General features: G+C 66.5%; 1 protein-coding gene across 3 annotated transcripts; it reads left to right on the top strand.

Annotated features, from left to right (window-relative positions):
* The first annotated feature begins 267 nt into the window (after positions 1 to 267).
* On the top strand, positions 268 to 22,860 carry ASPG (asparaginase). 3 transcript variants are annotated; one of them, XM_070477513.1, is made up of 16 exons: positions 268 to 349; positions 5,153 to 5,261; positions 5,826 to 5,937; positions 7,786 to 7,911; positions 8,685 to 8,768; positions 9,214 to 9,340; positions 13,920 to 14,032; positions 15,439 to 15,621; positions 15,715 to 15,828; positions 16,303 to 16,419; positions 17,030 to 17,125; positions 17,322 to 17,485; positions 19,880 to 19,966; positions 21,607 to 21,706; positions 22,031 to 22,111; positions 22,618 to 22,737. In XM_070477513.1, exons 1-16 carry the CDS (start codon positions 268 to 270, stop codon positions 22,636 to 22,638), a joined length of 1,716 nt encoding a protein of 571 aa, XP_070333614.1. In that variant the 3' UTR covers positions 22,639 to 22,737. The 3 variants fall into 3 exon arrangements, with proteins under 3 accessions (XP_070333614.1, XP_070333613.1, XP_070333615.1); XM_070477512.1 differs by having other exon boundaries at positions 22,575 to 22,737; XM_070477514.1 differs by lacking the exon at positions 21,607 to 21,706 and having other exon boundaries at positions 22,618 to 22,860.
* Positions 22,861 to 23,387: the final 527 nt, after the last annotated feature.

The raw sequence follows: 23,387 nt of genomic DNA, 5'->3' as shown, positions 1-23,387 counted from the left end.
GGGGAGGGCCACCCGCCCTCTGCTTTGGGGGTCCTCGGGCTCCACCGTCGCTGAGGCCCATGGCCTCTGTGCCACAAGTCACAGCGACTCAAAACGCCCCGGGCCACTGGGGCCGCTGGAACCTGTCCCTAGTATCTCCCCCCTTGGGGGCCTGCCCCGCCACTCCCCGGCGGGGACAGGTACAGGCCCGACCCTGCGGCGAGTGCCCGCCCCCCAGGCCCCGCCCCGCCGGCCCGCCAGGTCCCCTCGGAGCCCTGGGTGGCCGGCATGGCGCGCGCGGCGGGGCCCGAGCGGCGGCTCCTGGCCGTCTACACCGGCGGCACCATCGGCATGCGGAGCGAGCACGGCGGTGAGTGGGGCGGGCGCCCGGCTCGGGGTGCGGGGCGGGGTGGGGGTCGTGCTCCCGCCAGCAGGCCTTTGACCCGTCCTGACCCCCGCTCCGGTGGGCTCCCAGCGCCTCCCCCGCGCTGCCGCCGCTCCTCTCGGGCAGAGCCCCGTGGGGGCTGTGGCTCTCGTGGGACCCCCATCCCTGCACAGATGGGCTGGTGGGCCGGTGTTCAAGGGCTGTCCGAGCCCCTCACTCGGGACACCAGCGGCTGCCGGGAGACCACGGCCGCTCCCGGCTGTCCCCGTCTGGCCCGTGCGCGGGGCAGGGGCGCCCGCCAACTCTGGGCAGAGCTCACTGGCACCAGGATTCTGGGCGGTGGGCGTTCCCTGTCCCCTGTCCCGGGGCGCTGACGGGACTTGGGCCAGGGAGGTGTGACTGTTGGGTGGGGGAGAGCCTGGGGTGGGCGCCGGGCCGGAGGACCCCGGGGCAGGCATACCCCCAGGCTGGGCAGAGCGCTTTGGGCAGGAACCTGGTCCGGGGAGCCTGCAGGGGTGAGGCGGGCACCGCACGCACCCCCCGAGTGTTGCAGCGTGGCCTCCACGTGGGCCCCGGGTCCTCCAGGAGGGGCCCAGACAGCCCCTCATTCCTGCTCCGGAGTCTCGTCCTGTACTCTGGAGCGGGGGCGCTGGCCCTCCTCCGCCTCTGTCCCGCCGGGCCCCCTCCCCAGCCCTCCGCAGCTCCTGCGCTCCCAGGCCCCCCGCGGGCCTCACTCGGGCTGCCCTGCCCTGGCCCTGGGGTGGCCTCCTACTCGGAGCTCTCCCAGCTCCCCAGGGCCCTCCTCCTGCCTTGGAACCAGCTGTGTCCCCCCCACGACCCCCAGGGCTAACAGAACATCCTCCACGGCCCCCCACCGCCACGCGGTTCCCCTGAAGCAGCCACTCAGATGCCGTGAGCCCGTTCTCACGCCAGCAACTGCTTCCTGTCCTCTGTCCCTGTTAATGCCCCCCTCCCCCGCCAGTTCACAGATGTCTCCAGGGCCCGGCCATGCTGCGCCCCAGGGCTCAGACCCCCAGAGAGCCCTGTCCTGGGGGGCTTTCCACATCCCTTCTACCCTGGGGGTCTCTCCTCCTGGACCGCAGGACTGGGGCAGAGAGAGGGGAGCGGGCGTCCTCAGATGGCCCTGACGCATCCCGGTCGCTGCCCACCCCCCCAGGCTTGGCACTGGGCCAGCTGTGATGCCTGTGATTCCATTGAGCTCAGCTCACAGGTGTTACGGGTCCGGGCTGCAGGGACTAGGGGGACTCTGACCGTGACCCCATTTGCACTGCGTTGTGTGCCCCCCATCACCGCCCCCTGCCACCTGGACGCCCCCTGGCTCACTCCCACAGGCCCTGCATTTGCCAAAGAGCTTGCAAACCCCCTTGTTTGGAAGGGGCTCTAAAAAGATGGAGTGTGGTGGGCCGTGACCTCCAGGCAGGCTGGTCTCCCAAGATCCCGCAGGGCAGCGCCCCTGGGCTGGGAGTGAGCCAGCTGGGGCCGGGGAAGAAGGGCAAAGAGGGTGTGCGGAGGACGCAGGCCTGGCCCATGGGGACCCCGCTCTGAGCCCTGCTGGAGGCCAGGGCCGCCCAGCCGCTCCAGGCCCTGCCTGCCTGGGGATTCCTGGTCGCAGGGTCAATGATTAACCGCGCTGGCTCTGCGGGTGTGGTCGCCGGCTCCCGCGAGGGCGGTGAGGGGCCGGCCTGGCTGTTTGAATTCTCACTGTTGGGAGCATTTTTGCGCCTGCTGGTAAACAGTGACCTGCCGGGCAAGCAGGGCCTCGCACGCGAGCCCTGCCAAAGGTCAGGATGCTGAGGGGAGGGCTAGGCCGTGGCGGCTGGGGACGCTTGCCCGCCCCCTCTCTGAGCTCAGAGATGATGTTACAGGTCAAGGGGTGTCGTGAACCCGAGATCAGTCGATGACGGCAAGCCCAGGGTCAGGCAGCACCCTGGCTGGAGACCCCGCTGCCCCGTGTGACCCCCGTGGGCCCGGCTCCCGGCAGGCGGAGCCTCGGGGTCCGCAGGGGCCAGGACGTCCCAGGAGGCCACAGGAGGGCCTGGCAGCCAAGCCTCGTCCTGAGAGGGGATGCCCACGGCTTCTCCTGCCCTCGGCCTGGACGCCCTTCACGGAACAGGCTGTCACGCGCTGCTCCCTGTCCTGGGGGCAGACTGGCCCTTATGGGGGAATGTGTCTGTGGGGCCGCTGTGACCAGCTCCCCGTCTGCACTGCAGGGAGACGAGGCCTCATGCGGCCGCTTCTGCTTGTGGAGGGCCGGAAGCTTGGGGGCCCTCGTTAAGAAAAAGAATCCAGTTTACAAAATCAGAATTAGATGTGAAAGCAGATGTTGGCTTATTAGTTGTTTTGTCTTTGCTGCACTGCGAGGCAGGTGGGATCTTAGTCCCCCGACCAGGAATTGAACCCGCGCAGCCTGCAGGGGAAGCCTTAACCTTTGGACAGCAAGGGAAGTTTCCCAACCCCCTCCCTGCCTTTTTTTTTTTTTTTTTGGTAACAGGTGTTTACTTAGATTGACGAAGGAAATAACAAACTCCCTGTTCTTAAAAGTCAATAATATTACAAAATCCACAAAAATATTTTTTGTTTGTTGACTTCCTGACACTCTCTCACCACCGTTTTCCGCACATTTTTGGCTGCTTTGAATAATGATGTGTTGGCAGAGTTTTGCCCCCGGAGAACAGAATGGAAGCAGAGTGTGGCCGCCTCTTGGGCTGGCTCTGCCCGTCCGCCTACCCACTCGCTAGGCGGGGCCACCAGGCCCGTGGCCCTGGGGTGGGATGTTCCCGGAAGTCGGGGCCCCCCCTGCGCCCACACACCCCCCCCACCGCGCCCACCAGCAGTGGCCTGGCTCTGGGGTGGCAGTGAGCATGCACACCACCCGCCCTGTCAGTGGATCCGCAGATTTCCACGGCCACCCCCCCAAGGCCACCCACCGCAGGGGAGATGGTGCAGACAGTGGCGGGGGAGCCTCCTGCACCGGCCCTGACCTGGGGCGGCAAACCAGGGCCTCGGGCAGCAGGAGGGCCCTCTGGAGACCTCCCCCACCAGGGCTCTGTCCTTCCTCCGCCCTCCCCTCTGAGTGTGGAGCCCGCTCACAAGGATGGACGTGTGGAGGGGGCGCTGGGGCAGGAAGCCCACCCTGCCACCCAGAGCCTGCAGCTTCTGGCCCATGAACATTGCTGGGTTTGTGCTGATTTGTTCCTTGGAGGGCGAGGCACGGGGAAGCTGAGCCCTGCCCCGAGCTGCAGGGCGGGGACTGGGGCATCAGTGAGCTGGGGGCGGGGCGGAGGGTCTGATGCTGGGCCCACGACCCCAGGGAAAGGAGCGCGTGGCCGGATTCACATCTGGGGAGAGATCCTGGCCTCCAGCCTGAGGAGGAGACGCATGCCTAAGAAGGCTCCGGGGTGGGGGGCGGGGTGACGGGGTGGGGGGCGGGGTGACGGGGTGGGGGGCGGGGTGAGGCTGGGTTGGCGGGGTGAGGCTGGGGGGCGGGGGTGGGACGGCTGTTGGGCTCCGCTGAGGGAGGAGAGGAGGCAGGGTGAGATCAGAGAGATTCAGAGTGTGAGGACCCACCGGCCGTCGCGGGGGTCCCCTGGCCGGGGGTGTGGGCAGCCCCTAGGCTGGGAAGGGTCATGGTGGCATGAGAGCTGGCATGAAGCTGAGTTCTGCCAGCCGCCAGGTAAGCCTGGACCGGACCTGCTCCAGCACCTCCAGGAAGAGTGCGCCGCGGATGCCCGAACCCACTCCACACCCCACCTCCAGACTGAGACAATGAAGGGTGCTGTTTAAGCCTCTAAGCCCGGGGCAGCTTGTTACACAGCAGCAGGAGGCTGATACACCTGGCAGAGGGCGAAGGCTGGGAACAAGATCGCCGCCCAGGTGCCCATTGCCGCTGGCCCTGGAGGTCTTATGTGTTTCAGCCAAAGAAGCTTCTCTGGAATGGGGGGGGGGGCATGTTGTACTTGCTGCTGCGGCTGGGTGTCCAGCATGGCTAGGCACGTGGGCAATGCCCAGCAGAACCTCAGTGAGGAGGAGTCAGCCGACCTGCCTCAGGTCACGGAGCTCGCAGGGAGCAGGATGGGACAAAAATCTAGGGCCCGGATGCAGAGGTTCTTCTGGGAGCCTTTGCTGAGGAAGTTGTTTGTCTCCAGGAAACACTTGGGACTTCGTGAGCTTTTCTTAGAAGGTGTGCCGTTTCTGCCTAGTGCCTCCTCAGATGCGTGCTTCTGGCTGGGGAAGGAGAAAGGGTAATCGGGTGTGTGTGGCAAGGGCACCAGGACCTGGACATCAAGGAGGGCTTCCTGGAGGTGGTGCCCTGCACCGGGGGGAAGCATCTGCTGGGTGAGAAGGGGGACAGGGCAGGGGACATCAGGCAGAGTCAACGGGGCGTCCTTGGGCAGAGTGGTGTGGATGTTCTGGGAAGTCGGGGCGAGGAGCGGTGTGTGTGTGTGTTGTGAGGGGACCGGGGCGCCCTGAGCCTTGCTGGGGCTGTGGGCTCATCCGGAGGTGGAGGTGTTAGCCAGGAAGTGGCCAGAGCCCCTGGCAGACCCCTGGGCTGTCTGGGGGAGAGCCGGGGTCCAGGCCCCGGGCAGCTGTCCACACTTGCCAGGGCCCTGGGTCGGCTGCAGACCTGAGCACCCAGTCTGGCTGCGCAGGGCCAGAGCTCACCTGCAGCACCCAGCCCCGTCCTGCCTGGGGCCCAGCACCCAGTGAGGAACGGGGGGCCCTGGTGGTGGGTGCCAGCCCCTGACCCTCCGCCCACCGTGCCCACAGTGCTCGTGCCCGGGAGGGACCTGGCCGCGGTTCTGAGGATGTTGCCCATGTTCCACGACGAGGAGCACGCCCGGGCCCGCGGCTTCCCCGAGGACACCCTGGTGCTGCCGTGAGTGGGCGCTCCCCAGGGTCCCTGGCACGGACGATGGCCGGCTGTCACGGGGTGGGGGGAGGGCACCCTGAGACTGGCACCTGCCAGGGCGGGGGACCGGCTGTGGCTTCTCAGGGTGTCCGCAGCGAGCTGCTGGAGGGCGCCACTCCCACGCCCCCCCACTTTGGTGGCTCTGGAACTGACCGCAGGCCCCTTTAAAGTCCATCAGGACAGGCAGGGGCTGGCCCGAGGGTCCCCCCACCCCCGGGAAGGTCCTGCTTCCCAGGTCGGGGCCCAGGCTGCCTGGTGGTCTTCCCTGGTGGTCGGCGGGGCAGGGGTTGCCCTCCTGGCCACTGATCCGTCCTGGCAGCGACCCTCCTCCTGGGGGTGTCCTGGTTCACTTCCTGCCGTGGAGCAGCCCCTCCCGGGGACCGTGGTCCTTGTTCCTGCAGCCTCAAGCAGAAGGGGAGCTGTGGAGGTGCAGGGCCCGAGGCCACGTTCCTGGGTGCCCGACTGGGTGGAGGGGAAGGGGCCTCCGACGGAGGGGGCGCTGAGTGCGAGCCTGCCCCCCGCCTCCCGCAGGCCGGCCAGCCCCGACCAGAGGGTCGTCTACACGGTGCTGGAGTGCCAGCCGCTCTTTGACTCCAGTGACATGACCATCACCGAGTGGGTTCAGATTGCCCAGACCATCGAGGTGACCAGGGAGCCTGGGGAGGGCTGGGGGGCTGTGGGCGGAGGGGGTCTGGCAGTGGAGGTGGGGCTGGGAGGAGGCTGATGAGGGGTCACACCTCAGCAGCATGGCTCCCACCACCCTCTCTCCTGCACCCTGGGTTGGGGGGGGGGGCATCAAGGACCACGTCCACTTTTCCGGTGAGGAAATGGCCCAGGTGGCCGTCTCACTTTGAACACTTAGCTCGTCCCAGTCTGTGTCCTGGGCGGAGACTGAGACACCTCTCTGCAGACTGACCACCCCATGCCTGGTTCACCCCGCACCCACCCTGGAGTGCAGTCTTAGTGGGTTTAGGGCTCGTGGTTTAGAGCACTGAATGGCCGTCTCTCCTGCAGCCAGAGCCCCTCATCCCCAGCAGTGCTGGCCCCAGCTACTGCCTCCCGGGGTGGGGGCCCTCCCAGCCCATTTCTCACCTTCCCCCCTTAAGAAACCCTGCTCCCCAGAGAGGGGCTTATCACTGAGCCACCCTTTCTGGCAGCTGGGGGCTGGCCCCAGTGGCCCCAGGCCTGGCCCCAATCTCTGGATGTATGCAGCTGTGTCTGGGGCAGTCTCCCTAGTCTCTGGCCAGCAGCACCCACAGCTGGGGCCTGACAGCTTTTCTGAGCACCTAGGACTGCTGTCCAGTTCAGTTCAGTTCAGTCGCTCAGTCGTGTCTGACTCTTTGCAACCCCATGGACTGCAGCATGCCAGGCTTCCCTGTCCATCACCAGCTTGCTCAGACTCAAGTCCATTGAGTCGGTGATACCATCCAACCATCTCATCTTCTGTTGTCCCCTTCTCCTCCTGCCCTCAATCTTTCCCAGCATCAGGGTCTTTTCCAATGACTCAGTTCTTTGCATCAGGTCGCCAAAGTATTGGAGCTTCAGCTTCAGCATCAGTCCTTCCAGTGAATGTTCAGGACTGATTTCCTTGAGGATGGACTGGTTGGCTCTCCTTGCACTCCAAGGGACTCTCAAGAGTTTTCTACCACAGTTCAAAAGCATCAATTCTTTGTCCTGCTGGCCAGCCACGTGCAAATTCGCGGTGTGGCCGGCAGAGGGCGGCCCAGTCCACCACGTGGCTCCGCTTCCCTGCAGCTCTGAGCCCCGCCTGGCTTGGTCTATCAGTGGGCCTCAAGAGAGGTCCCAGGGCCCCATGGTTCCTGGGCTGTGCCCCTCGCAACCACAGCCCAGGCCAACTGCCCCCTGAGGCCGTGGCTGCTCCTGCGGAGGCGGTGGTTGGGGGGTGTCCTTGCAGAGCTGGCCTGCGTGCCAGGGGGCCTTCTGACTCCCTGGAGGGCCGTCCCCGTGCCTGCTGTCCGCACCCTGCCCACCTCCGACCTCTCATCTCCCAGCACAGACTGTGCCTCCTGCCTGTTGCTCCTTTGCATGCCCGGCCCTCCCGCTGGACCGAGTGGCTGGTGGGCTTCCTTGCCCCACGGCCCCTGCTGCCCCCCGGGGCAGTGGTCGTTCAGCAAGGGCTCTCCAGAGCACTGAGCTCGTCCCGGCGCCGTCGTCCAGCTGACGGTGTCCTCAGGAGTCCAGGTCGGGCATCGTGCGGGGAATCTTCCCACCCCGGGACCAAAGTGCCCGTAAACCCCCGCCAAGTTCTCTTGGGGCCGCAGGTGTCCCTGGGAGGCCCCAGGGTCTCCGGGGAGGAGGCTGTCCTGCAAGGGAGCAGAGCACAGGGACAGGGGCTCCATTCCCTGCGGGCCTCCCCGGCTGGCAGTGACCGAGGCCCGCCCGCGCGTCCCCGAGTCCGCCAGCCGCGTGTGGGGGGCACCAGCGCCTGCCCCCAGGAGCTGGGCCCCTGAGCTGGCCGCCGCCCCTGCAGAGCCGCTATGGGCAGTATGACGGCTTTGTGGTCATCCACGGCACCGACACCATGGCCTTCGCCGCCTCCGTGCTCTCCTTCGTGCTGGAGAACCTGCAGAAAACCGTCATCCTCACCGGGGCCCAGGTACCTCCCCGGGCGCCCGCTGGGCAGAGGCCACAGGGCAGCTGAGAGGGCAGGCGGGTCCCCGGCGCCTGGCCCGGTCCTGCAGGTCCTGGGGCTCTGCTCGGCCAGTGCCCGGTCAGTGCCTGGATCCTGCCCGCTGCCAGCCTGCTGCCCTGCTCTGCCTCCTCTCCGCTGCGCTGGCCCAGGTGGGATGCCCCTGCTGTAACCAGGGCAGATGAGGCGCAGAGGCCAGGCAGCTGGCGCACGTCCACGGGCCTTATGAGCACCCAGGACTGTGGCTCAGCCCAGGGCGGTTCCATTGGAGGCCCTGGGGGACTCTTCCCCAGCCGACCCCTCTGCCCACGCCATGGCAGGCCAGCCCTTTCCCACCTTCCTTGGTAGGGGTGGGGGAGCTGGGTGCGGGTCAGTCACTGCTGGGGCATCAGCCCAGGTCTGTGACCTTGCACTCGGAGGCCCCGCCTGAAGCTCCTTGCCCTCCCTCGCACCTGCGGTCGGCCCCGGCTCCCCTCTGCCTGCCCGACCCAGGCACAGGCTTGGGCAGCATGACAGCAGGGCCTCGCTGCCCTGGGGGCCAGGGAGCTGGGCTGGGCAGCGATGGGTCCCTGGGTGTCGTGTGCTCCCCGCAGCGTGAGGACTGGCCGGCACCCGGCAGGGGGCCCTGGCATCTGGGGGGAGCAGAGGGGGCCGGGGCCCGGGCCGGAGGAGCGCGGTCAGCAGGGGCGGGCCCCCAGCGGCAGCGTCCACCGGCCTGAGCTGCCCCCGCCTCTCCCCAGGTGCCCATCCACGCCCTGTGGAACGACGGCCGGGAGAACCTGCTGGGCGCCCTGCTGCTGGCCGGCCAGTATGTGATCCCCGAGGTACCGCCTCCTCCTGCGGGCAGGGCTGGGTCTGGGCTCCAGCGCCGCGTGGGGGCGGGCGCCTGCCTGCCGGGGGGACGCAGGTGAGGGGGCTGGCTGCGTTAAAGCGCAGTCTTTTACCTTGAACGTAACCTACACCCTCACCGTAGAGAAAACGGGAAAGCAGCAGGCAGTGGGAGCCTGTGCCCGCGTCCCACCCCAGACACCTGCGGCTGGCGGTGCGGGTGCACAGAGACATTTCCCAGACCCTCCCTCACATCTCAGGGGAGGAGAGGAGCCCTGCGGGGCGGGCTCACCATGGGGAGGGGCTTCACGAATGCCATTCAGAGCCCCCGCCCCAGGAACAGCTCCAGAGCGGGGTGGGGGTCCTGGTGGGTGAGGGGAAGCTGGGGGGCAGCCCGGGCTCCGCGGCGCTGAGCTACGCGCCCCCCTCCCCGCCCCACAGGTCTGCCTGTTCTTCCAAAATCAGCTGTTTCGGGGCAACCGGGTGACCAAAGTGGACGCGCGCAGGTTCGCGGCCTTCTGCTCCCCCAACCTGCCGCCTCTGGCCACCGTGGGCACTGACGTCACGAGTAAGCGAGCAGGGCCCCCCGGCGGGGGCGTCGGCCCCGGGGGTCGTGTCCTGCCGTAGCTGCTGTGGGTGCCCCTGTGTGGGGGAGCGCGGCTCTCAGCTCTGCTGAGAACCCGGGGGTGGGGGCCGCTCAAAGTGGAGACGCCCCTCACGTCACCCCAGCTCACAGCCAGGCCATGTGTGGGGGGTCAGCCTCTCGGGTGCCCCTCCCCAGGCACATGGCCCCAGGCCCAGGAGCCCTGCAGTGGCCTCGCGGGGACGTGGTTCCGGTGGGGTGAACTGCGTCCTAGGGACTTTCAGGGGAGTCTCTGTGCCCCAGCCCCCCTCCTGGGGCTGTCTGATGCCTCCAGCTGCTGGTGGGTCCTGAGATCTCCCCCCCCGAGGCCCCCTACGCTTGCCCTGAGAGGAGAGGACCTCTGCCAGGGGGCCATGGACTGCAGCGGAAGGGGCGGGAGGAGACCATGGGGTCAGAACTGCACACCGAGAGGGAAGAATCATGCAGGGAGGTGTTGCGGCCCTGAGTCCCGAGTTCATCCGGGGTCTTAGCCTGCACTTTCCTCCCACTGCCCACCCATCCTGCTTGTCCACATGCCCTGGAGGGTGGGGAGGCCCAGGATACATCAGTGTATCTGAGGTGTGTGTAGCACGGCCGGGGTCTGGGGGTCAGGCAGGGGGCACGTGCTTGCTGAGAGTGAGAGTCAGGAAGGCTTCCTGGAGGAGGTGGCGCATGGGCTGCTGGTGGTGGATGGATCTGCCTCCAGGCTGTGCTGAGTGGTGGCGCTCAGCCCCTCCTGCCTCGGTGCCAGCCAGCTGAGGAAGGAAGAATGGGCATGAAGGTGGGGCAGCCACTATGCAGGCCTGCCTGCCCTGCGGGGCTGAGTCACTCCTGGTCTGGGGCTCAGAGGGGAACTTCCGGGACGCGGCCCGCTCATGGGTGCAGAGGAGTTCACCCTGGGTCCCAGGCCCCTGCCGGGGCCACGCCAAGCCCACGCTGGCCTCAAGGCGCAGGGCACGCTGGTGCAAGTGGCTGTGCGGGTGAGTGGCTGACGCTGGCCCTGAGGGGCAAGACGTGCACCCCCCACATCTGTGATCCCAGGAGGAGCGTGTCCTCCGGCCCGGGGGGAGGGTGCCCGTGTGGTGTCAAAGGCACCAGGTCGTCCCGGTACCCAGTGCTGAGACGCACCAGGCTTTGCCTGGGGCATGCCCGGCAGAGTCCCTCACTGCCTCCTGCTGCATTTCCCATCCCTATGTGAGGCTGGGGCTCGGCAGGGGCTGAGCTATGCCAGGAGGGGAGCATGGGGTGCTGCCCCCCATGGTGGTCCCAACAACCCCCTGTCAAGTGTCTGTGGCACGTGCGGCCACCCGCGTCTCCAGGAGCCCCAGGTCCACTCCAGGCAGAAGCCCCTGCCCTGGGGAGGGGGAGTCAGGCCTCCAGGCTCCGGCAAGCAGGGGCCCAGTGGCTGCAGGGGACTCGGAACCACCACCCCCAGTGCACCGGGCTCTGCCGTAACCCTGAGGCCTCGGTCAGGACCACGCGGGAGCCCGCCCGGCCGTGGTGGGTCTCCCTCCCCTCTCGGCCCCTCTACACGCGGGGGCAGCGTCTGTCGGAGTCTGGCAGGCACAAGGGGAAGGACTCGAGTCCCGTGGGCTCTCGGGATGGGCAAGCTGTGTGGGGAGCGTGGGCCCTCTTTGTCTCCGCAAACCCTCCTCTGCAGTCAGAACTCCTGGCTGCCCGGCCCTAAAATAAAGAACACCACTCCCGGCTGCTGCAACAGCTGCCCTCCACCCCTAGCTCTCCCCCAACATTCAGCTCCCTCCTCTCCCACCTCCCAGTGCCACCCCCCAGCTCCCTGTGACAGGGCAGCCGGTGTCTGGAATGTTCCTTGGTTTATTATCACATGACAATTACTTTTCATTTGCAAAGATGGGCACAATAAAGGAAAGAAATGGTTGGGACCTAACAGAAGCAGAAGATATTAAGAAGAGGTGGCAAGAATACACAGAAGAACTCTACAAAAAAGATCTTCATGACCCAGATAACCACGATGGTGTGATCACCCACCTAGAGCCAGACATCCTGGGATGTGAAGTCAAGTGGGCCTTAGGAAGAATCACTACAAACAAAGCTAGTGGAGGTGATGGAATTCCAGTTGAGTGATTTCAAATCCTAAAAGATGATTCTGTGAAAGTGCTGCACTCAATATGCCAGCAAATTTGGAAAACTCAGCAATGGCCACTGAGGACTGGAAGAGGTCAGTTTTCATTCCAATCACAAATAAAGGCAATGCCCCCAAATGCTCAAAGTATAGCACAATTGCACTCATCTCACAAACTAGCAAAGTAGTGCTCAAAATTCTCCAAGCCAGGCTTCAACAGTACGTGAACCAAGAACTTGCACATGTTTGAGCTGGATTTAGAAAAGGCAGAGGAACCAGACCAAATTGCTAACATCCACTGGATCATTGAAAAAGCAAGAGAGTTCCAGAAAAACATCTACTTCTGCTTTATTGATTATGCCAAAGCCTTTGACTATGTAGATCACAACAAACTGTGGAAAATTCTTCAAGAGATGGGAATACCAGACCACCTTACCTGCCTCCTGAGAAATCTGTATGCAGGTCAAGAAGCAACTGAACATTGAACAACGGACTGGTTGCAAATTGGGAAAGGAGTACGTCAAGGCTGTATGTTGTCACCCTGCTTATTTAACTTATATGCAGAGTACATCATGAGAAACACTTGGCTGGGTGAAGCACAAGCTGGAATCAAGTTTTCCAGGAGAAATATCAATAACCTCAGATATGCAGATGACACCACTCATGGCAGAGATTGAAGAGGAACTAAAGAGCCTCTTGATGAAAGTGAAAGAGGAGAGTGAAAAAGCTGGCTTAAAACTCAGCATTCAAAAAACAAAAGATCATGGCATCTGGTTCTATCACTCCATGGCAAATAGATGGAGAAACAATGAAAACTGGCAGACTTTATTTTCTTGGGCTCCAAAATCACTGCAGATGGTGATTGCAGCCATAAAATTAAAAGACACTTACTTGTTCCTTGGAAGAAAAGCTATGACCAACCTAGAGAGCATATTAAAAAGCAGAGACATTACTTTGCTGACAAAAGTCCATCTAGTCAAAGCTATGGTTTTTTCTGTAGTCATGTGAGTTGGACCATAAAGAAAGCTGAGCGCTGAAGAATTAATGCTTTTGAACTGTGATGTTGGAGAAGACTCTTTAAAGTCCCTTGGACTGCAAGGAGATCTAGCCAGTCAATCCCAAAGGATATCAGTCTTGAATATTCATTGGAAGGACTGATGCTGAAGCTGAAGTTCCAATACTTTGGCCACCTGATGTGAAGAACTGACTCATTGGAAAAGACCCTGATGCTGGGAAAGATTGAAGGCGGGAGGAGAAGGGACGACAGAAGATGAGATGATTGGATGGCATCACCGACTCAATGGACATGAGTTTGAGCAAGCTCCGGGAGTTGGTGATGGACAGGGAGGCCTGGCGTGCTCCAGTCCATAGGGTCACAAAGACTCGGACACGACTGAGCGACCAAACTGACTGAGCACTCCTCTGGTGGAAACAGCAGGAGGCAGGCAGGCTTATAGCCGCCACAGGAGGGGGCTGTTGGAGGAGCCCTGGGCGGGGGTCCTGGAGCTCCCATTCCCCTCTGAGTTCTCCACCTGACTCTGGGCAGCCTCTCAAGCCCCTTCCCTGTTCTGGGCCTCAGTTTCCCTGGGCCCAGGGAAGGGGTCTCCTTGGCACCTGCTCCCTCAACAGACTCTCGAGGGGTCTTGGCACCCACCCTCTGCCCACTTGAGGGGCCAAGAGGATGGGACTCTGGCTCAACACCATGCTCCTGAGGGTCAAAGGCCAGGCCTGCTGCCCAGACCTCTGCCCCCTGCCCCCTGCCCCCTGCCCCCTGCCCATGGGTGCAGCAGGAGGGCTGGGAGGCTCTGGCCATGCAGTCCCTACAGAGCAGTCACCTCTCTGCCCAAAGAGAGCCTGATGGCCTGGGGGTTCTCTGATTGGCGTGCACTGACCCCCAGGCACTGCCCCTCCATGCTCCTTGGGGCTCAGGAGCCAGAAACCCGCCCTGGGTGCTGGGAGCAGGCCGGGCTTACGTTACCCCTGAGACTTTGGAGTGAATGAGACGGAGGTTTCCCCAGAGGTGAGGGATCTGGAAGACTGATTCACTCGTTCATTTAAGGATCTGCTGGGCTCGGGGCCCGGCGGGTGCCCCGCCAGGGACCCGTTAGTCTCACTGGTCAGAGGCTGCTGCCCCAACTGCTCATCGGACCCGGGACCCAGGCTCCTGGGGCCCTGCGCGCTGCCCTCTCCTGGGAGGCCCTTCCTCCGCCCCCCTCGCCCCCTCCCCTGCAGGGTCCTCCTCGCCCCCTGGATCCCATGCCCGCCACCGGGCTGCCTCGGGCTGGGTTGCACCCATCGCCTGAGCGAGCTGAGGCGGGCAGGGGAGCACGTTTCAGAGGCGCCAAGGGAGGCGGGGTCTGGGGAGGCGCCTGGCCGTGGCCCCAGACGGCCTAAAGTCTGCTCTTCGTCCGTCTGTCCCCGCAGTCAACCAGGAGCTGGTGCGCAGGGTCCGTGGGCAGGGCCGGCTGGTGGTGAACAGCAGCATGGAGCGGGACGTGGGCCTGCTGCGCCTCTACCCGGGGATCCCCGCCTCCCTGGTAGGGCCCCGCCTCCCTGGTGGGACCCCGCCTCCCTGCTGGGGCCCCGCCTCCCTGCTGGGGCCCCGCCTCCCTGCTGGGGCCCCGCCTCCCTGGTAGGGACCCCGCCTGGGGCCCCGCCTCCCGCCTGGGGCCCCGCCTCCCTGGTGGGACCCGCCTCCCTGGTGGGGCCCCGCCTCCCTGGTGGGGCCCCGCCTCCCTGCTGGGGCCCCCGCCTCCCTGGTGGGACCCCCCCCCCCCACCTCCCTGGTAGAGACCCCCCCCCCGCCTCCCTGCTGGGGCCCCCGCTTCCCTGGTAGAGACCCCCGCCTCCCTGGTGGGACCCCCGCTTCCCTGGTAGGGACCCCTGTTTCCTGATAGGACCCTGCCTCCTTGGTAGTGACCCCCGCTTCCCTGGTAGGACCCCCACCTCCCAGGTAGGGACGCCAGGGCTTCGCTCCATGGGGGCTATTGGGCCATCAGGGCAGGACTTGCAGGTGGCCAGCGTCATCCAGCAATGGGTCCCAGACTCCAGTCTGCTGGTTCCTAGGTAGCTGCCAGGAACAGGTGAGCTTTCACTTTGGGGCTTCTACCTGGAGAGGCGGAGGGAGCTGATGGCAGTTCTGATGAGGGCTGAAGGCTCTGGGAAGACTCTTGAGAGTCCTTTGGACTGCAAGGAGATCCAACCAGTCCATCCTAAAGGAAATCAGTCCTGAATACTCATTGGAAGGACTGATGCTGAAGCTGAAGCTCCAATATCTTGGACACCTGATGGGAAGAGCCGACTCACTGGAAAAGACCCTGATGCTGGGAAAGAGTGAAGGCGGGAGGAGAAGGGGACGACAGAGGATGAGATGGTTGGATGGCATCATCAACTCGATGGACATGAGTTTGAACAAGCTCTGGGAGTTGGTGAAGGATAGGGAAGCCTGGCATGCTGCATTCCATGAGGTCTCGAAGAATCGGACATGGTTGAGCGACTGGGCTGAACTGAAGGCTCTGATGGGGGCACAGCCAGAGGGGTGGATCCTCACACAAGCCAGCAGCTCGGCCTCAGCGGCGCCCTGAGCTCTGTGCTCAGCCGCAGGGCCTGTCCCCTTCCGCCGGCTCGCTGGGAGCAGCACCTGTCATGTGTCAGAGCTTTGGGCCAGACGGAGGGGTCAGGAGGGCAGTGGGCGGCCCAGCTCGGGTGGGGGCCCTGCCCTTGGTGAGGCCCCTGACGGCCCTTTCTCATGTCCGGCAAGCTCCCTGTGACCGCTGACCCATCTCCAGTTTTCACGGCCCTAACGCTCAGAAGGGGACGGGGGTCGCTCGGGAAGGATGTAGTGGGGAGCAAGGTGGGCAGTCCCCGCTGCCTGGGGGCCAGCCTGTCAGTCCCCGTGTTTGGTGGAAGCGAGTCCCCGAACCCCTGCCTCCCACCCCCACAGGTCCGGGCCTTCTTGCAGCCCCCCATGAAGGGCGTGGTCATGGAGACCTTCGGCTCTGGGAATGGGCCCACCAAGCCCGACCTGCTTCAGGAGCTGCGGGCAGCGGCCGAGCGTGGCCTGGTCATCGTCAACTGCACCCACTGCCTCCAGGGTGCCGTCACCTCCGACTATGGAGCCGGCGTGGTGGGCGTGGGGGCACTGGGGCCTGGGGCGGGGCAGGGGCGAGCCCTGGCCTCCCACCTCCTTCACTGTCCACCCGCGTCCCCGCCCCTCCAGGCCTTGAGCGGAGCCGGGACCGTGTCAGGCTTCGACATGACCTCCGAGGCGGCGCTGGCCAAGCTCTCCTACGTGCTGGGCCTGCCAGGGCTGAGCCTGGATGGCAGGAAGGAGGTGTGTGTGCCTCCGGCAGGGACCGTGCACCTCGGCCTGCGTGTGGCGGGTGGGCCCAGCCCGGGGTGTGTGTGCCTGGGCTTGGTGGGGGGCTAGAATTGGCCCCCACGACCCATCACCTCCCCCAAGCCCCACACCCCCACACTATTTCTCGGGGAGCCCCAGGTCCGCCCTGCTCCCAGGGTGTCCCCGCCCCGGTGCTTCCCCGGCTGGCCCCTTGGGCTGTGCAGAGGCCACCAGGGCCCAGGGAGACCCTGAGCTGGAGGCTGGAGGGTGGGCTGAGCTGCTGTGGGGAGCTGGCTGGGTCAGGCTCTGGGCCCCGGGACGGAGCCTGATGGAGGCATTTCAGGTCTGGGGGGACCCTCCCCTGGGGGCTGGGGGTGCCTGGCCCGCCTGGTGGGTCTGGACTGCTGGGTGCAGGCCCTGGCGAGCTGCCCGCCTCTCTGTGTGTCCCCCCCGCCCCATGCACCCCAGCTGCTGGCCAGGGACCTGCGCGGGGAGATGACGCCGCCCGCCATGGACGAGCCCCGGCCCTCTCTGCGGGGCAGTGCGCTGGGGCGCGGGGTCGCCCAGCTCCTCAGTCTGAGACAGGTGCAGCGTGGGCAGGGGGCCTGGGCAACGGGGCCCAGGGGGACGGGAACGGAACGCCCCCAGACACAGCGGGTTCTGGGCCGGGGGCGGGGGGCCGGCGGGGCTCAGGGCGGCAGCCGGGAGGGCTGGCAACAGACTCGCGGGCGGGCATCCAGAGGGGGCTGGAGGGTCCAGAGGGGCGCTTGCAGTGTGGACGCAGCGTGCAGACCGTGGTGCTCGCCTGGTGGGGCAACTCGGGGCCGGCAGGGTAGCCTGGAGCCCCAGCGCACATGGACACCATGGGTGCCTGGGCCCGGGAAGGGGCTGAGGGCTGGCTTTCGGGCCTGGGTTGTGGCTTCAAGCTGGGCCAGGCTCCCGGCAGTGGCTGGGACCTCCTTGACCCCCCTCACCCCCCTGCGTCTGGGCAACATGTCCAGATGCGGCATGGGGGTACCCCGTCTGGTTGCTGCCTCGGGGCCCACCCTGTGCCTCAGTATCCCCCTGCGGAGTGAGCGTGGGGCCTGGCCTGTCTGGGAGGGCGGTGAGGGCGTGGGCAGTGGCCACGTGTGTACGGCAGAGGCCTCGGGGAGGGGGCAGGGGTCCGAGGTGTTGCTGCCCCCGCCCTCTGCAGGAGGCCGATGAGGTGTGGGACGCCCTGGTGCCCAGCCTGGCCTGTGCCGCAGCCTACGCAGGCGAGCTGGAGGCCCTGCAGGTGCTGGTAGAGCTGGTAGGTCTCTCGTCCACTCTCGGGGACCAGCCTGGCCACAGAGGGCCCAGGGGTGGGCTGGATCGCCTTTCCCGGGGCCTGCTCCCCTCACTGCGGTCGACGGGGCCTCGTGGCTCTGCCTGCTGTCCCTTCCCCGTGGCCTCCCTGGCCCTCCCTGCCTTGTCTCGGTGGGTGATGGGCCCCTGCGTCCTCCCAGGGCAGTGACCGGAGCCTGGAGGACTTCAGCGGTCAGACCCCACTGCACGCGGCCGCCCGGGCCGGCCAGGCTGGGGCCGTCACCATGCTGCTGCAGAGAGGGCTGGACGTGAACGCCCGGGACAAGGGCGGCCTCAGCCCCCTGCTGCTGGCCGTGAGGGGCAGGTATTTGGCGGCGGGCACTGTGGTGGGGGTGCAGGCAGGGGCGCCGCCCAGGGCCGGGCCTGGATGGTGCTGCCTCCGGGGGGCCTCTGGGGGGCCTGGGGTCACACGGCTTCCCCGGGCAGAGCCAGGGGGCACCGAGGACACCTGCTTCCCGGAGCCTCGCCCCCTCTGGCCTGGGCCCTCGGTACCAGCAGTGACCCTGCCGGTTGTGGGCAGGGCCCAGACTGGGAGGACTGCTCGGGGCAGGATGCTTAGGGAGGGCTTCCTGGAGGTGGCCTCCAAGCTGAGCCCGCCAGGTCCAGCAAGACCCTGGCATGGAATTTCTGAAAAGAAAAGCAGAAGAGGTCTCATGTGTGTTCCCCGCATCCTCTGCCTGAGGGGCGGGGGTGAGGGGAGAAGCCCCCCCGCCTAGCACTGGGGTGAAGCAGGTGCAGGGCAGCTTGTATAGTGCCAAGTGGGCACAGGTGCCCTAGGGAGTGGACTCAGCATGTCTGATGTTCGGGGGTGGTCCCCCAAGCGGCCCCGTCCGACAAGCCCTGCCTTTTTAAGGCAGGTCCCCGACCTGAGTGTTCCTGGGGAGGCTCCCCCCCCCCGCCCCCCGCGGGTGGACACTTGCCGAGCCGAGTTCTTACTGAGGCCCTGGCACCCTGGGCCGTGGGTTTGGGCACCTGATGCCTAGTTCCTTCTGAGCGTTGGAGGGCACGGGCCACTCTGCAGCCAAGGCCAGGGGCCAGGGCCACCCAGCAGGGTCACCCGGCGAGCTCACCTGTGCTGCGGGACGGCTCCCGGCGGGGCTGGCTGTGTGAGAGTTGACAGGAGCTGGGGGTTGCCCCCCAGGAGCCAGGGCCATGGGCGTGGAGGGGCAGGCATCTGGCCAGCATGAGGGCGGAGGTGCAGGCTTCCGGCGGGTGAGCACGCGTCCCGTGTCCTCTGCTGGGGTGGGGGTCTCCTTGCCCCCCCGCAGGCCCGCCTGGCCTCTCTCTGAGGGTCAGCCTCACCTGCTCTGCCGGCCTGTGGGGACTCCCAGCGGCCGGGCACGCGGGGGGCCTGGAGGCCGCCGGGCCCCTCCCTCTAGGGGCTCAGGTCCCTCGGAGGCCGGGGACTTGCCGGGAAGACCCATGAGCGGGGCAGTGCTGCCCTGCCCTGCCCTCCCTGTCCAGCCGCGCAGAGCCGCGTCACGCACGCATGTGCCGGCACACATGCTGGTGAACGCCTGTGTGAGTGTGTCTGGGTGCTTTCCTTCCGGTTCTTCCTCGCTGTTGATGAGTCGCTCAGTCGTGTCCGACGCTTGACGACCCCGTGCACTGCGCACGCACCGCTCCCCGCCCTTCACCCCCATCCTGCTCAGTACCCCCTTTCTGAGAGCTGAGTGCCGTGTGGCATCTGCGCCAGGCCCCGGGTCCCTCCCCAGGGGTTCGCGGCCTGTGGGAACCTGGGTTGTTGCGGGGGATTTCCTGAGTCTCATGGAGAGTCCAAGCCACCAACCTCTTCAGGTCGGCCCTGGGCTGGGGTGCCTCGTGGCACCGCCCCCACCTTCCCAGGGGCATCAAAGCTTCTCAGAACAGGCCTGGCAGTGGGCAGAGGGGGCGGGGTGCCTGTGGGGTGTGCCTGCGGCACCCAGGCCAGGCTGATCTGGCTGCAGACTCCAGGCTGCTCGTCCTGGGGCGTGGGTGGGTAGCGCGGTGAGCTCACCCCATCCTGGCCCCACCCCCTCGTCCCGGCCGCTGTCACAACACCTCTCCCACCTCCCAAACCGGTCTCACCCCCCAGAGGCCCTGCTGTGCCTGGGTGGGGGGGCAGCCCCACCCTGGAAGGCTCTGGGCTGGCGGTGGGGGCCAGGCCTGCAGGACTCCCCTTCCTCCCCAGGTTCCTCAGAAGTGGGGTGACGGTGCAGTTGATGGTCCTCCCGCAGCCCTGGGGAAGGGGCATGCGTCCCACTGTGGGGTCTTCGGGCTCTCTGTTCCCTGGCCTCTCCGAGCCCCACTCCCACCCCGCGAGCCCCATGGAGTACCACGCCGCACGCGGGGCTCAGGCCAGGTGCCCCTGGACGCCCGTGGTCATCTGGGCCCCACTGCGGGCCAGCCTGGCCCTGTGTGCTTTGTTGGTATCTCCTCGCCACCCCACCCTCAAGGGCAGAGCGTGGGCCCAGTGGACTCGGCCTTTGCAGACTCGGCCCGAGCGTGTGTGAGCTCCACAAGGGTGGTCCGCAGGGTGGGCCTTCCGGTGCCCACAGCAATGCCCTCAAGTGGGCCTGGGCCTTGAGCTGCTCGGCCCAGGCTAGGCCCCAGCGTGGGTCTGGGTGCATCTGGCGAGGGTGGGCTCCCGGTCCTGGCCTGCTGGCGTCTGGCGGACGCTGCCACGGGCAGGCAGTCACCCTGCTCTTTCTCACGGCAGGCATCAGGGTGTCATTGGGCTGCTGCGGGCATCTGGGGCCTGCCTGTCCCCCCAGGAGCTGGAGGACTCGGGGACGGAGCTGTGCCGGTGAGGCTTGCAGGCACACCTGTGCTTTCTGGGCTGTGGGGGAGCCCGGGCTCCGAGAAGGAGACCAGCCCCAGGGAGGGATGTTGGGCTGGGAGGGGGCCATCTGCACTAGCTGGGCCCTTGGAGCCCTTGGGGGTTGGGGGTGGGCAGGCGGCAGCCCAGGGTCCTCCCCCCCCCCGTGCCCTCCCTGTGGGGCCGCCGCCCCAGTGCCCACCAGCTCCTGCTGTGTCCAGCCTGGAGTGCGAAGGGCTAGGCCCGAGGCCTCCAGGTAGGGAGGAAGTGAGGAGGGTCGTGGGGAAAGGGAGGTGGAGGCAGGACAGGCTGGGGCACCGGTGGAAGCCAGGAGGGGGTCTTGGAGCCGCACTGAAGTCAGAGCCTCCAGGGTGGGTCACGTCTTAGGCTGAGTAGCTGGTGGGGGCGGGGGGTGACTGCCTGTTCACCAGGACGAGGGCCTGAAGCTCCGGCCCCTGGTCCCCACCGGCCAGCCTCTCCCCCGGCCCCCTGCCTTGGTTCCAGTGAGGTCTCACCCAGCCTGGGGGCCCCCATCCTGTACAGAGTGGGGTGCACAGACCCCACGGGCCCCCCCCGTCTCGGCCCCTCCCCTCTGGAGTTGAGTGTCCCCGAGGGGATGGATCCTGCTGACTTTTCAGCAGTGACAGGGCTGGGGGTGTGCCCTGCGGTGACGGGACCCAGGCAGGAAGGGCTTGGCTCCGGAGGGACTCCTGGGGTGACCCAGCCCAGGGCTGCACCCCAGATGGGTCTCGACGGCCCCTCGATTGACAGCTGGGGAGGCAGGTGGAGGGGCAGTGACAGGTCGCACGGGACCAGGTGATCCAACCTAAGCTGCTTGGCTGGACATGGCGGGGGGCCCTTGACCAGCTCCCCGAGAGGCAAGTATGTGGGAACCAGCGCGAGAGGCCTGGGGCCAGGTCTGAAGGCTGCTGGCGGTGCGTCAGCGTGATTCACCTTAGAGATGACCCCGTGCCCCGTGGGGGCTGCTGCTGCGGACTCCTGACTCAGAGGAAGTCCCGGGGGTCGGCCCTGCCCCCCCCCCCCCCCCCCCCCGCAGCCAGCCAGCACCGCTGGCGTGGACCCCGCCCCAGGGCTCCTGGTCCCAGGCTGGGGGACAGCCTCTGAAGGCAGGGGGAAGGGTGCGGGCCGCCCCTCAGTGCCCCCGCCTCTCCAGGGCAGGCAGGCCCAGACCCACTCCTGGCCAGCCCGCTGGTCCAGAGCCCCCAACCCCGGGCCCCCGTGTGACCCTCTTTGCACCACTGGGCTGCCTCTGACTTTCCTCCCGCCCCCGGGGGCCCCGCCCGGGAAGAGCTATATTGTGAAATATGAAACTGGCAGGCGGCGCTCAGCTGCTGGGGTGTTTGTGCACGTGCACGCGTGTGTGAGAACACCCTTGTGTGTGTGTGTGTGTGTGTGTGTGTGTGTGCGCGCGCGCGTGTGTACCCTTGACCTGAGTCACAGCCACCGCCATGGGTGACACACCAGAGTCCAGGCTGCTGGCCGGCCCTGGGGACCCTGCTCGCTGCTGGGTCAGCTGTTGGGGGCTGGCTTTGCGAGAGAGCCCGTGGGCAGATGGCCAGGCGCCCAGGAGTCCCTGACGGCACCCCCTTCTCCCCTCCCCCTTCCAGGCTGGCGTCCAGGGCGGACTGCGAGGGCCTGCGGGCATGGGGGCAGGCGGGGGCCGACCTGAGGCAGCCCGGGTACGACGGGCGCAGCGCGCTGCACATCGTGAGTGCCCTGGCGCCCTCCCCGGGACCACCTCCTCCAGGAAGCCCTCCCTGACTGCGCCACCAGTTCCCCCCTTCCCAAAGGCCCAACTCCTGCCCTCCTTGCAGAGGCACTCTTGTGTGCGGGAACCGTGGTTGGGGAGGGGGCTGTCCCTTCCCCTGTCCCAGATCCCCCCCAGGGCCCAGAGCTGTGGGGACAAGGGGATGGAGGAGACATGGGGTCCTCGATGCATGGGTGGGAGCGCATCCTGGTGGGGGTGGGTGGGGTCCAGGGCCAGGCTGCTGGTCCCAGGGCCTGAGGCAGCCCCCCCAACACTCCCTACAGGCAGAGGCAGCTGGGAACCTGGAAGTGGTGGCCCTCCTGCAGAACCTTCGGGGTGGGGCTGGTGACCAGGCCCTGGGCGCAGTAAGACCCCTACCCGCTGTGGTCTGGCGCTGGTGGGGATGGTGTCCTGGGGGCAGGGCAGTTCAAAGCCTCTCCGGCAGGCAGGGCTCACCCTGTGAGGGCAGCTGCAGTGTCTGGACGGAGGGCTTCCCAGAGGGATGGCTGAGGTCAGACCCACGCTCTGTCCGGGCCAGGCCACCCCAAAGAGCAGCCCCGGAGGCCTGGCCACGGCCAGGAAGCTCCCGAGCCTGGAGGGGCCCTGCTGGGCCCGCCCTGCCCAACCCGCACCCGTCCGGACCCCAGCACCCACTGGGCCGGGTGGACTGGGCTCCCAGCTGGCTCCCCGCCCCCAGCGCGTCAGCTGGCCTTCTGGAAGCTTCTCCCTCTGGTTGGCTTTGCTCGGGTCCTCGGGTGCCTCCCTCGTGGAAGGCTGGGCCCCACTGACAGGTGCCTGGGCTTGTCTGTCCGCCCCGCCCCCCTGCAGTACCGGGGCCTCCACTCCTTCTCCAGAGGCCTCCCTTTTCCAGGAAGTGCTGCCTGGGGTCTAACCTGAAGCTCTCCTGCTGCGGCGTGAGCTGTTCCTTCCTGTTGAGACCTGCTGGAGGGACGGTGCCGCCCGGCCCCCCGGACCCTGACCGTGCTGTGCACCCCCGCCCCCCTGCCCCCCACCCTGCTGCCGGAGCCGCTTCCCATTCTGTGTCCAGGACGCAGCCTGAAGGACGCTGCTGGGGAGAGTGGCCATAAAGTCCCTCTGAGGACCGTTCCCCCCCGGCCTGGCTCCAGTGGGTCTGTCTGGTCCCGGGACCGTGGGGATGTGTGTGGGGTGTCAGGCCTCAGGCTCTGTGTCAAAGGGCAGTGTTTTCGGCACTCTGGGGGTGGGGGAGGCACTTCCCGTCCTGCCTGAGGAGGTGGCAGGGTGAGGGAGTATGGACCCCGCCAGGGGTGGGCAGGCTGGGCCCTCTGCCCCAGGCCCTCCCCTCCCAGTCCTCGTCAGGAAGCTTGGGGTCACCCCTGCAGGCACACCCCACCCACATCCACTCCGCTGAGCGCTCCATGCAGACCATCTCCCGGGCCCTCCTGTCCGGCTTTCATGGGGCCTTCTGCTGCCCATGGGCCCCTTGGCCACGCTCACTCCAGGCCCACCCTGGGGAGGCAGAGAGGGCGGCCTGGGCCGGTCTTCGCCGTGACAGCCTGGGTGGGAGGCAGCGCCCAGCCTGTGGGCCAGGCGGGGCGGGCCACGGTGGGGTGCGGCTCTCTGAGGCCCGACCGGGGCTGAAGTCAGGTGACTGGACCTCAG

The sequence above is a fragment of the Odocoileus virginianus genome, chromosome 16 (assembly GCF_023699985.2).
Source record: "Odocoileus virginianus isolate 20LAN1187 ecotype Illinois chromosome 16, Ovbor_1.2, whole genome shotgun sequence".
Taxonomy (NCBI): Eukaryota; Metazoa; Chordata; class Mammalia; order Artiodactyla; family Cervidae; genus Odocoileus; species Odocoileus virginianus.
This window is presented reverse-complemented; position numbering and strand designations above follow the sequence as displayed.

What these genes read in the sequence shown, in the direction of transcription:
- ASPG (XM_070477514.1), top strand. Translation starts at nt 268, where the DNA reads ATGGCGCGCGCGGCGGGGCCCGAGCGGCGGCTCCTGGCCGTCTACACC. An exon ending in GCCAGTATGTGATCCCCGAG is followed by an intron (nt 8,769 to 9,213) that starts GTACCGCCTCCT and finishes CCCGCCCCACAG; the next exon opens with GTCTGCCTGTTCTTCCAAAA. An exon ending in CGGGGATCCCCGCCTCCCTG is followed by an intron (nt 14,033 to 15,438) that starts GTAGGGCCCCGC and finishes CCACCCCCACAG; the next exon opens with GTCCGGGCCTTCTTGCAGCC.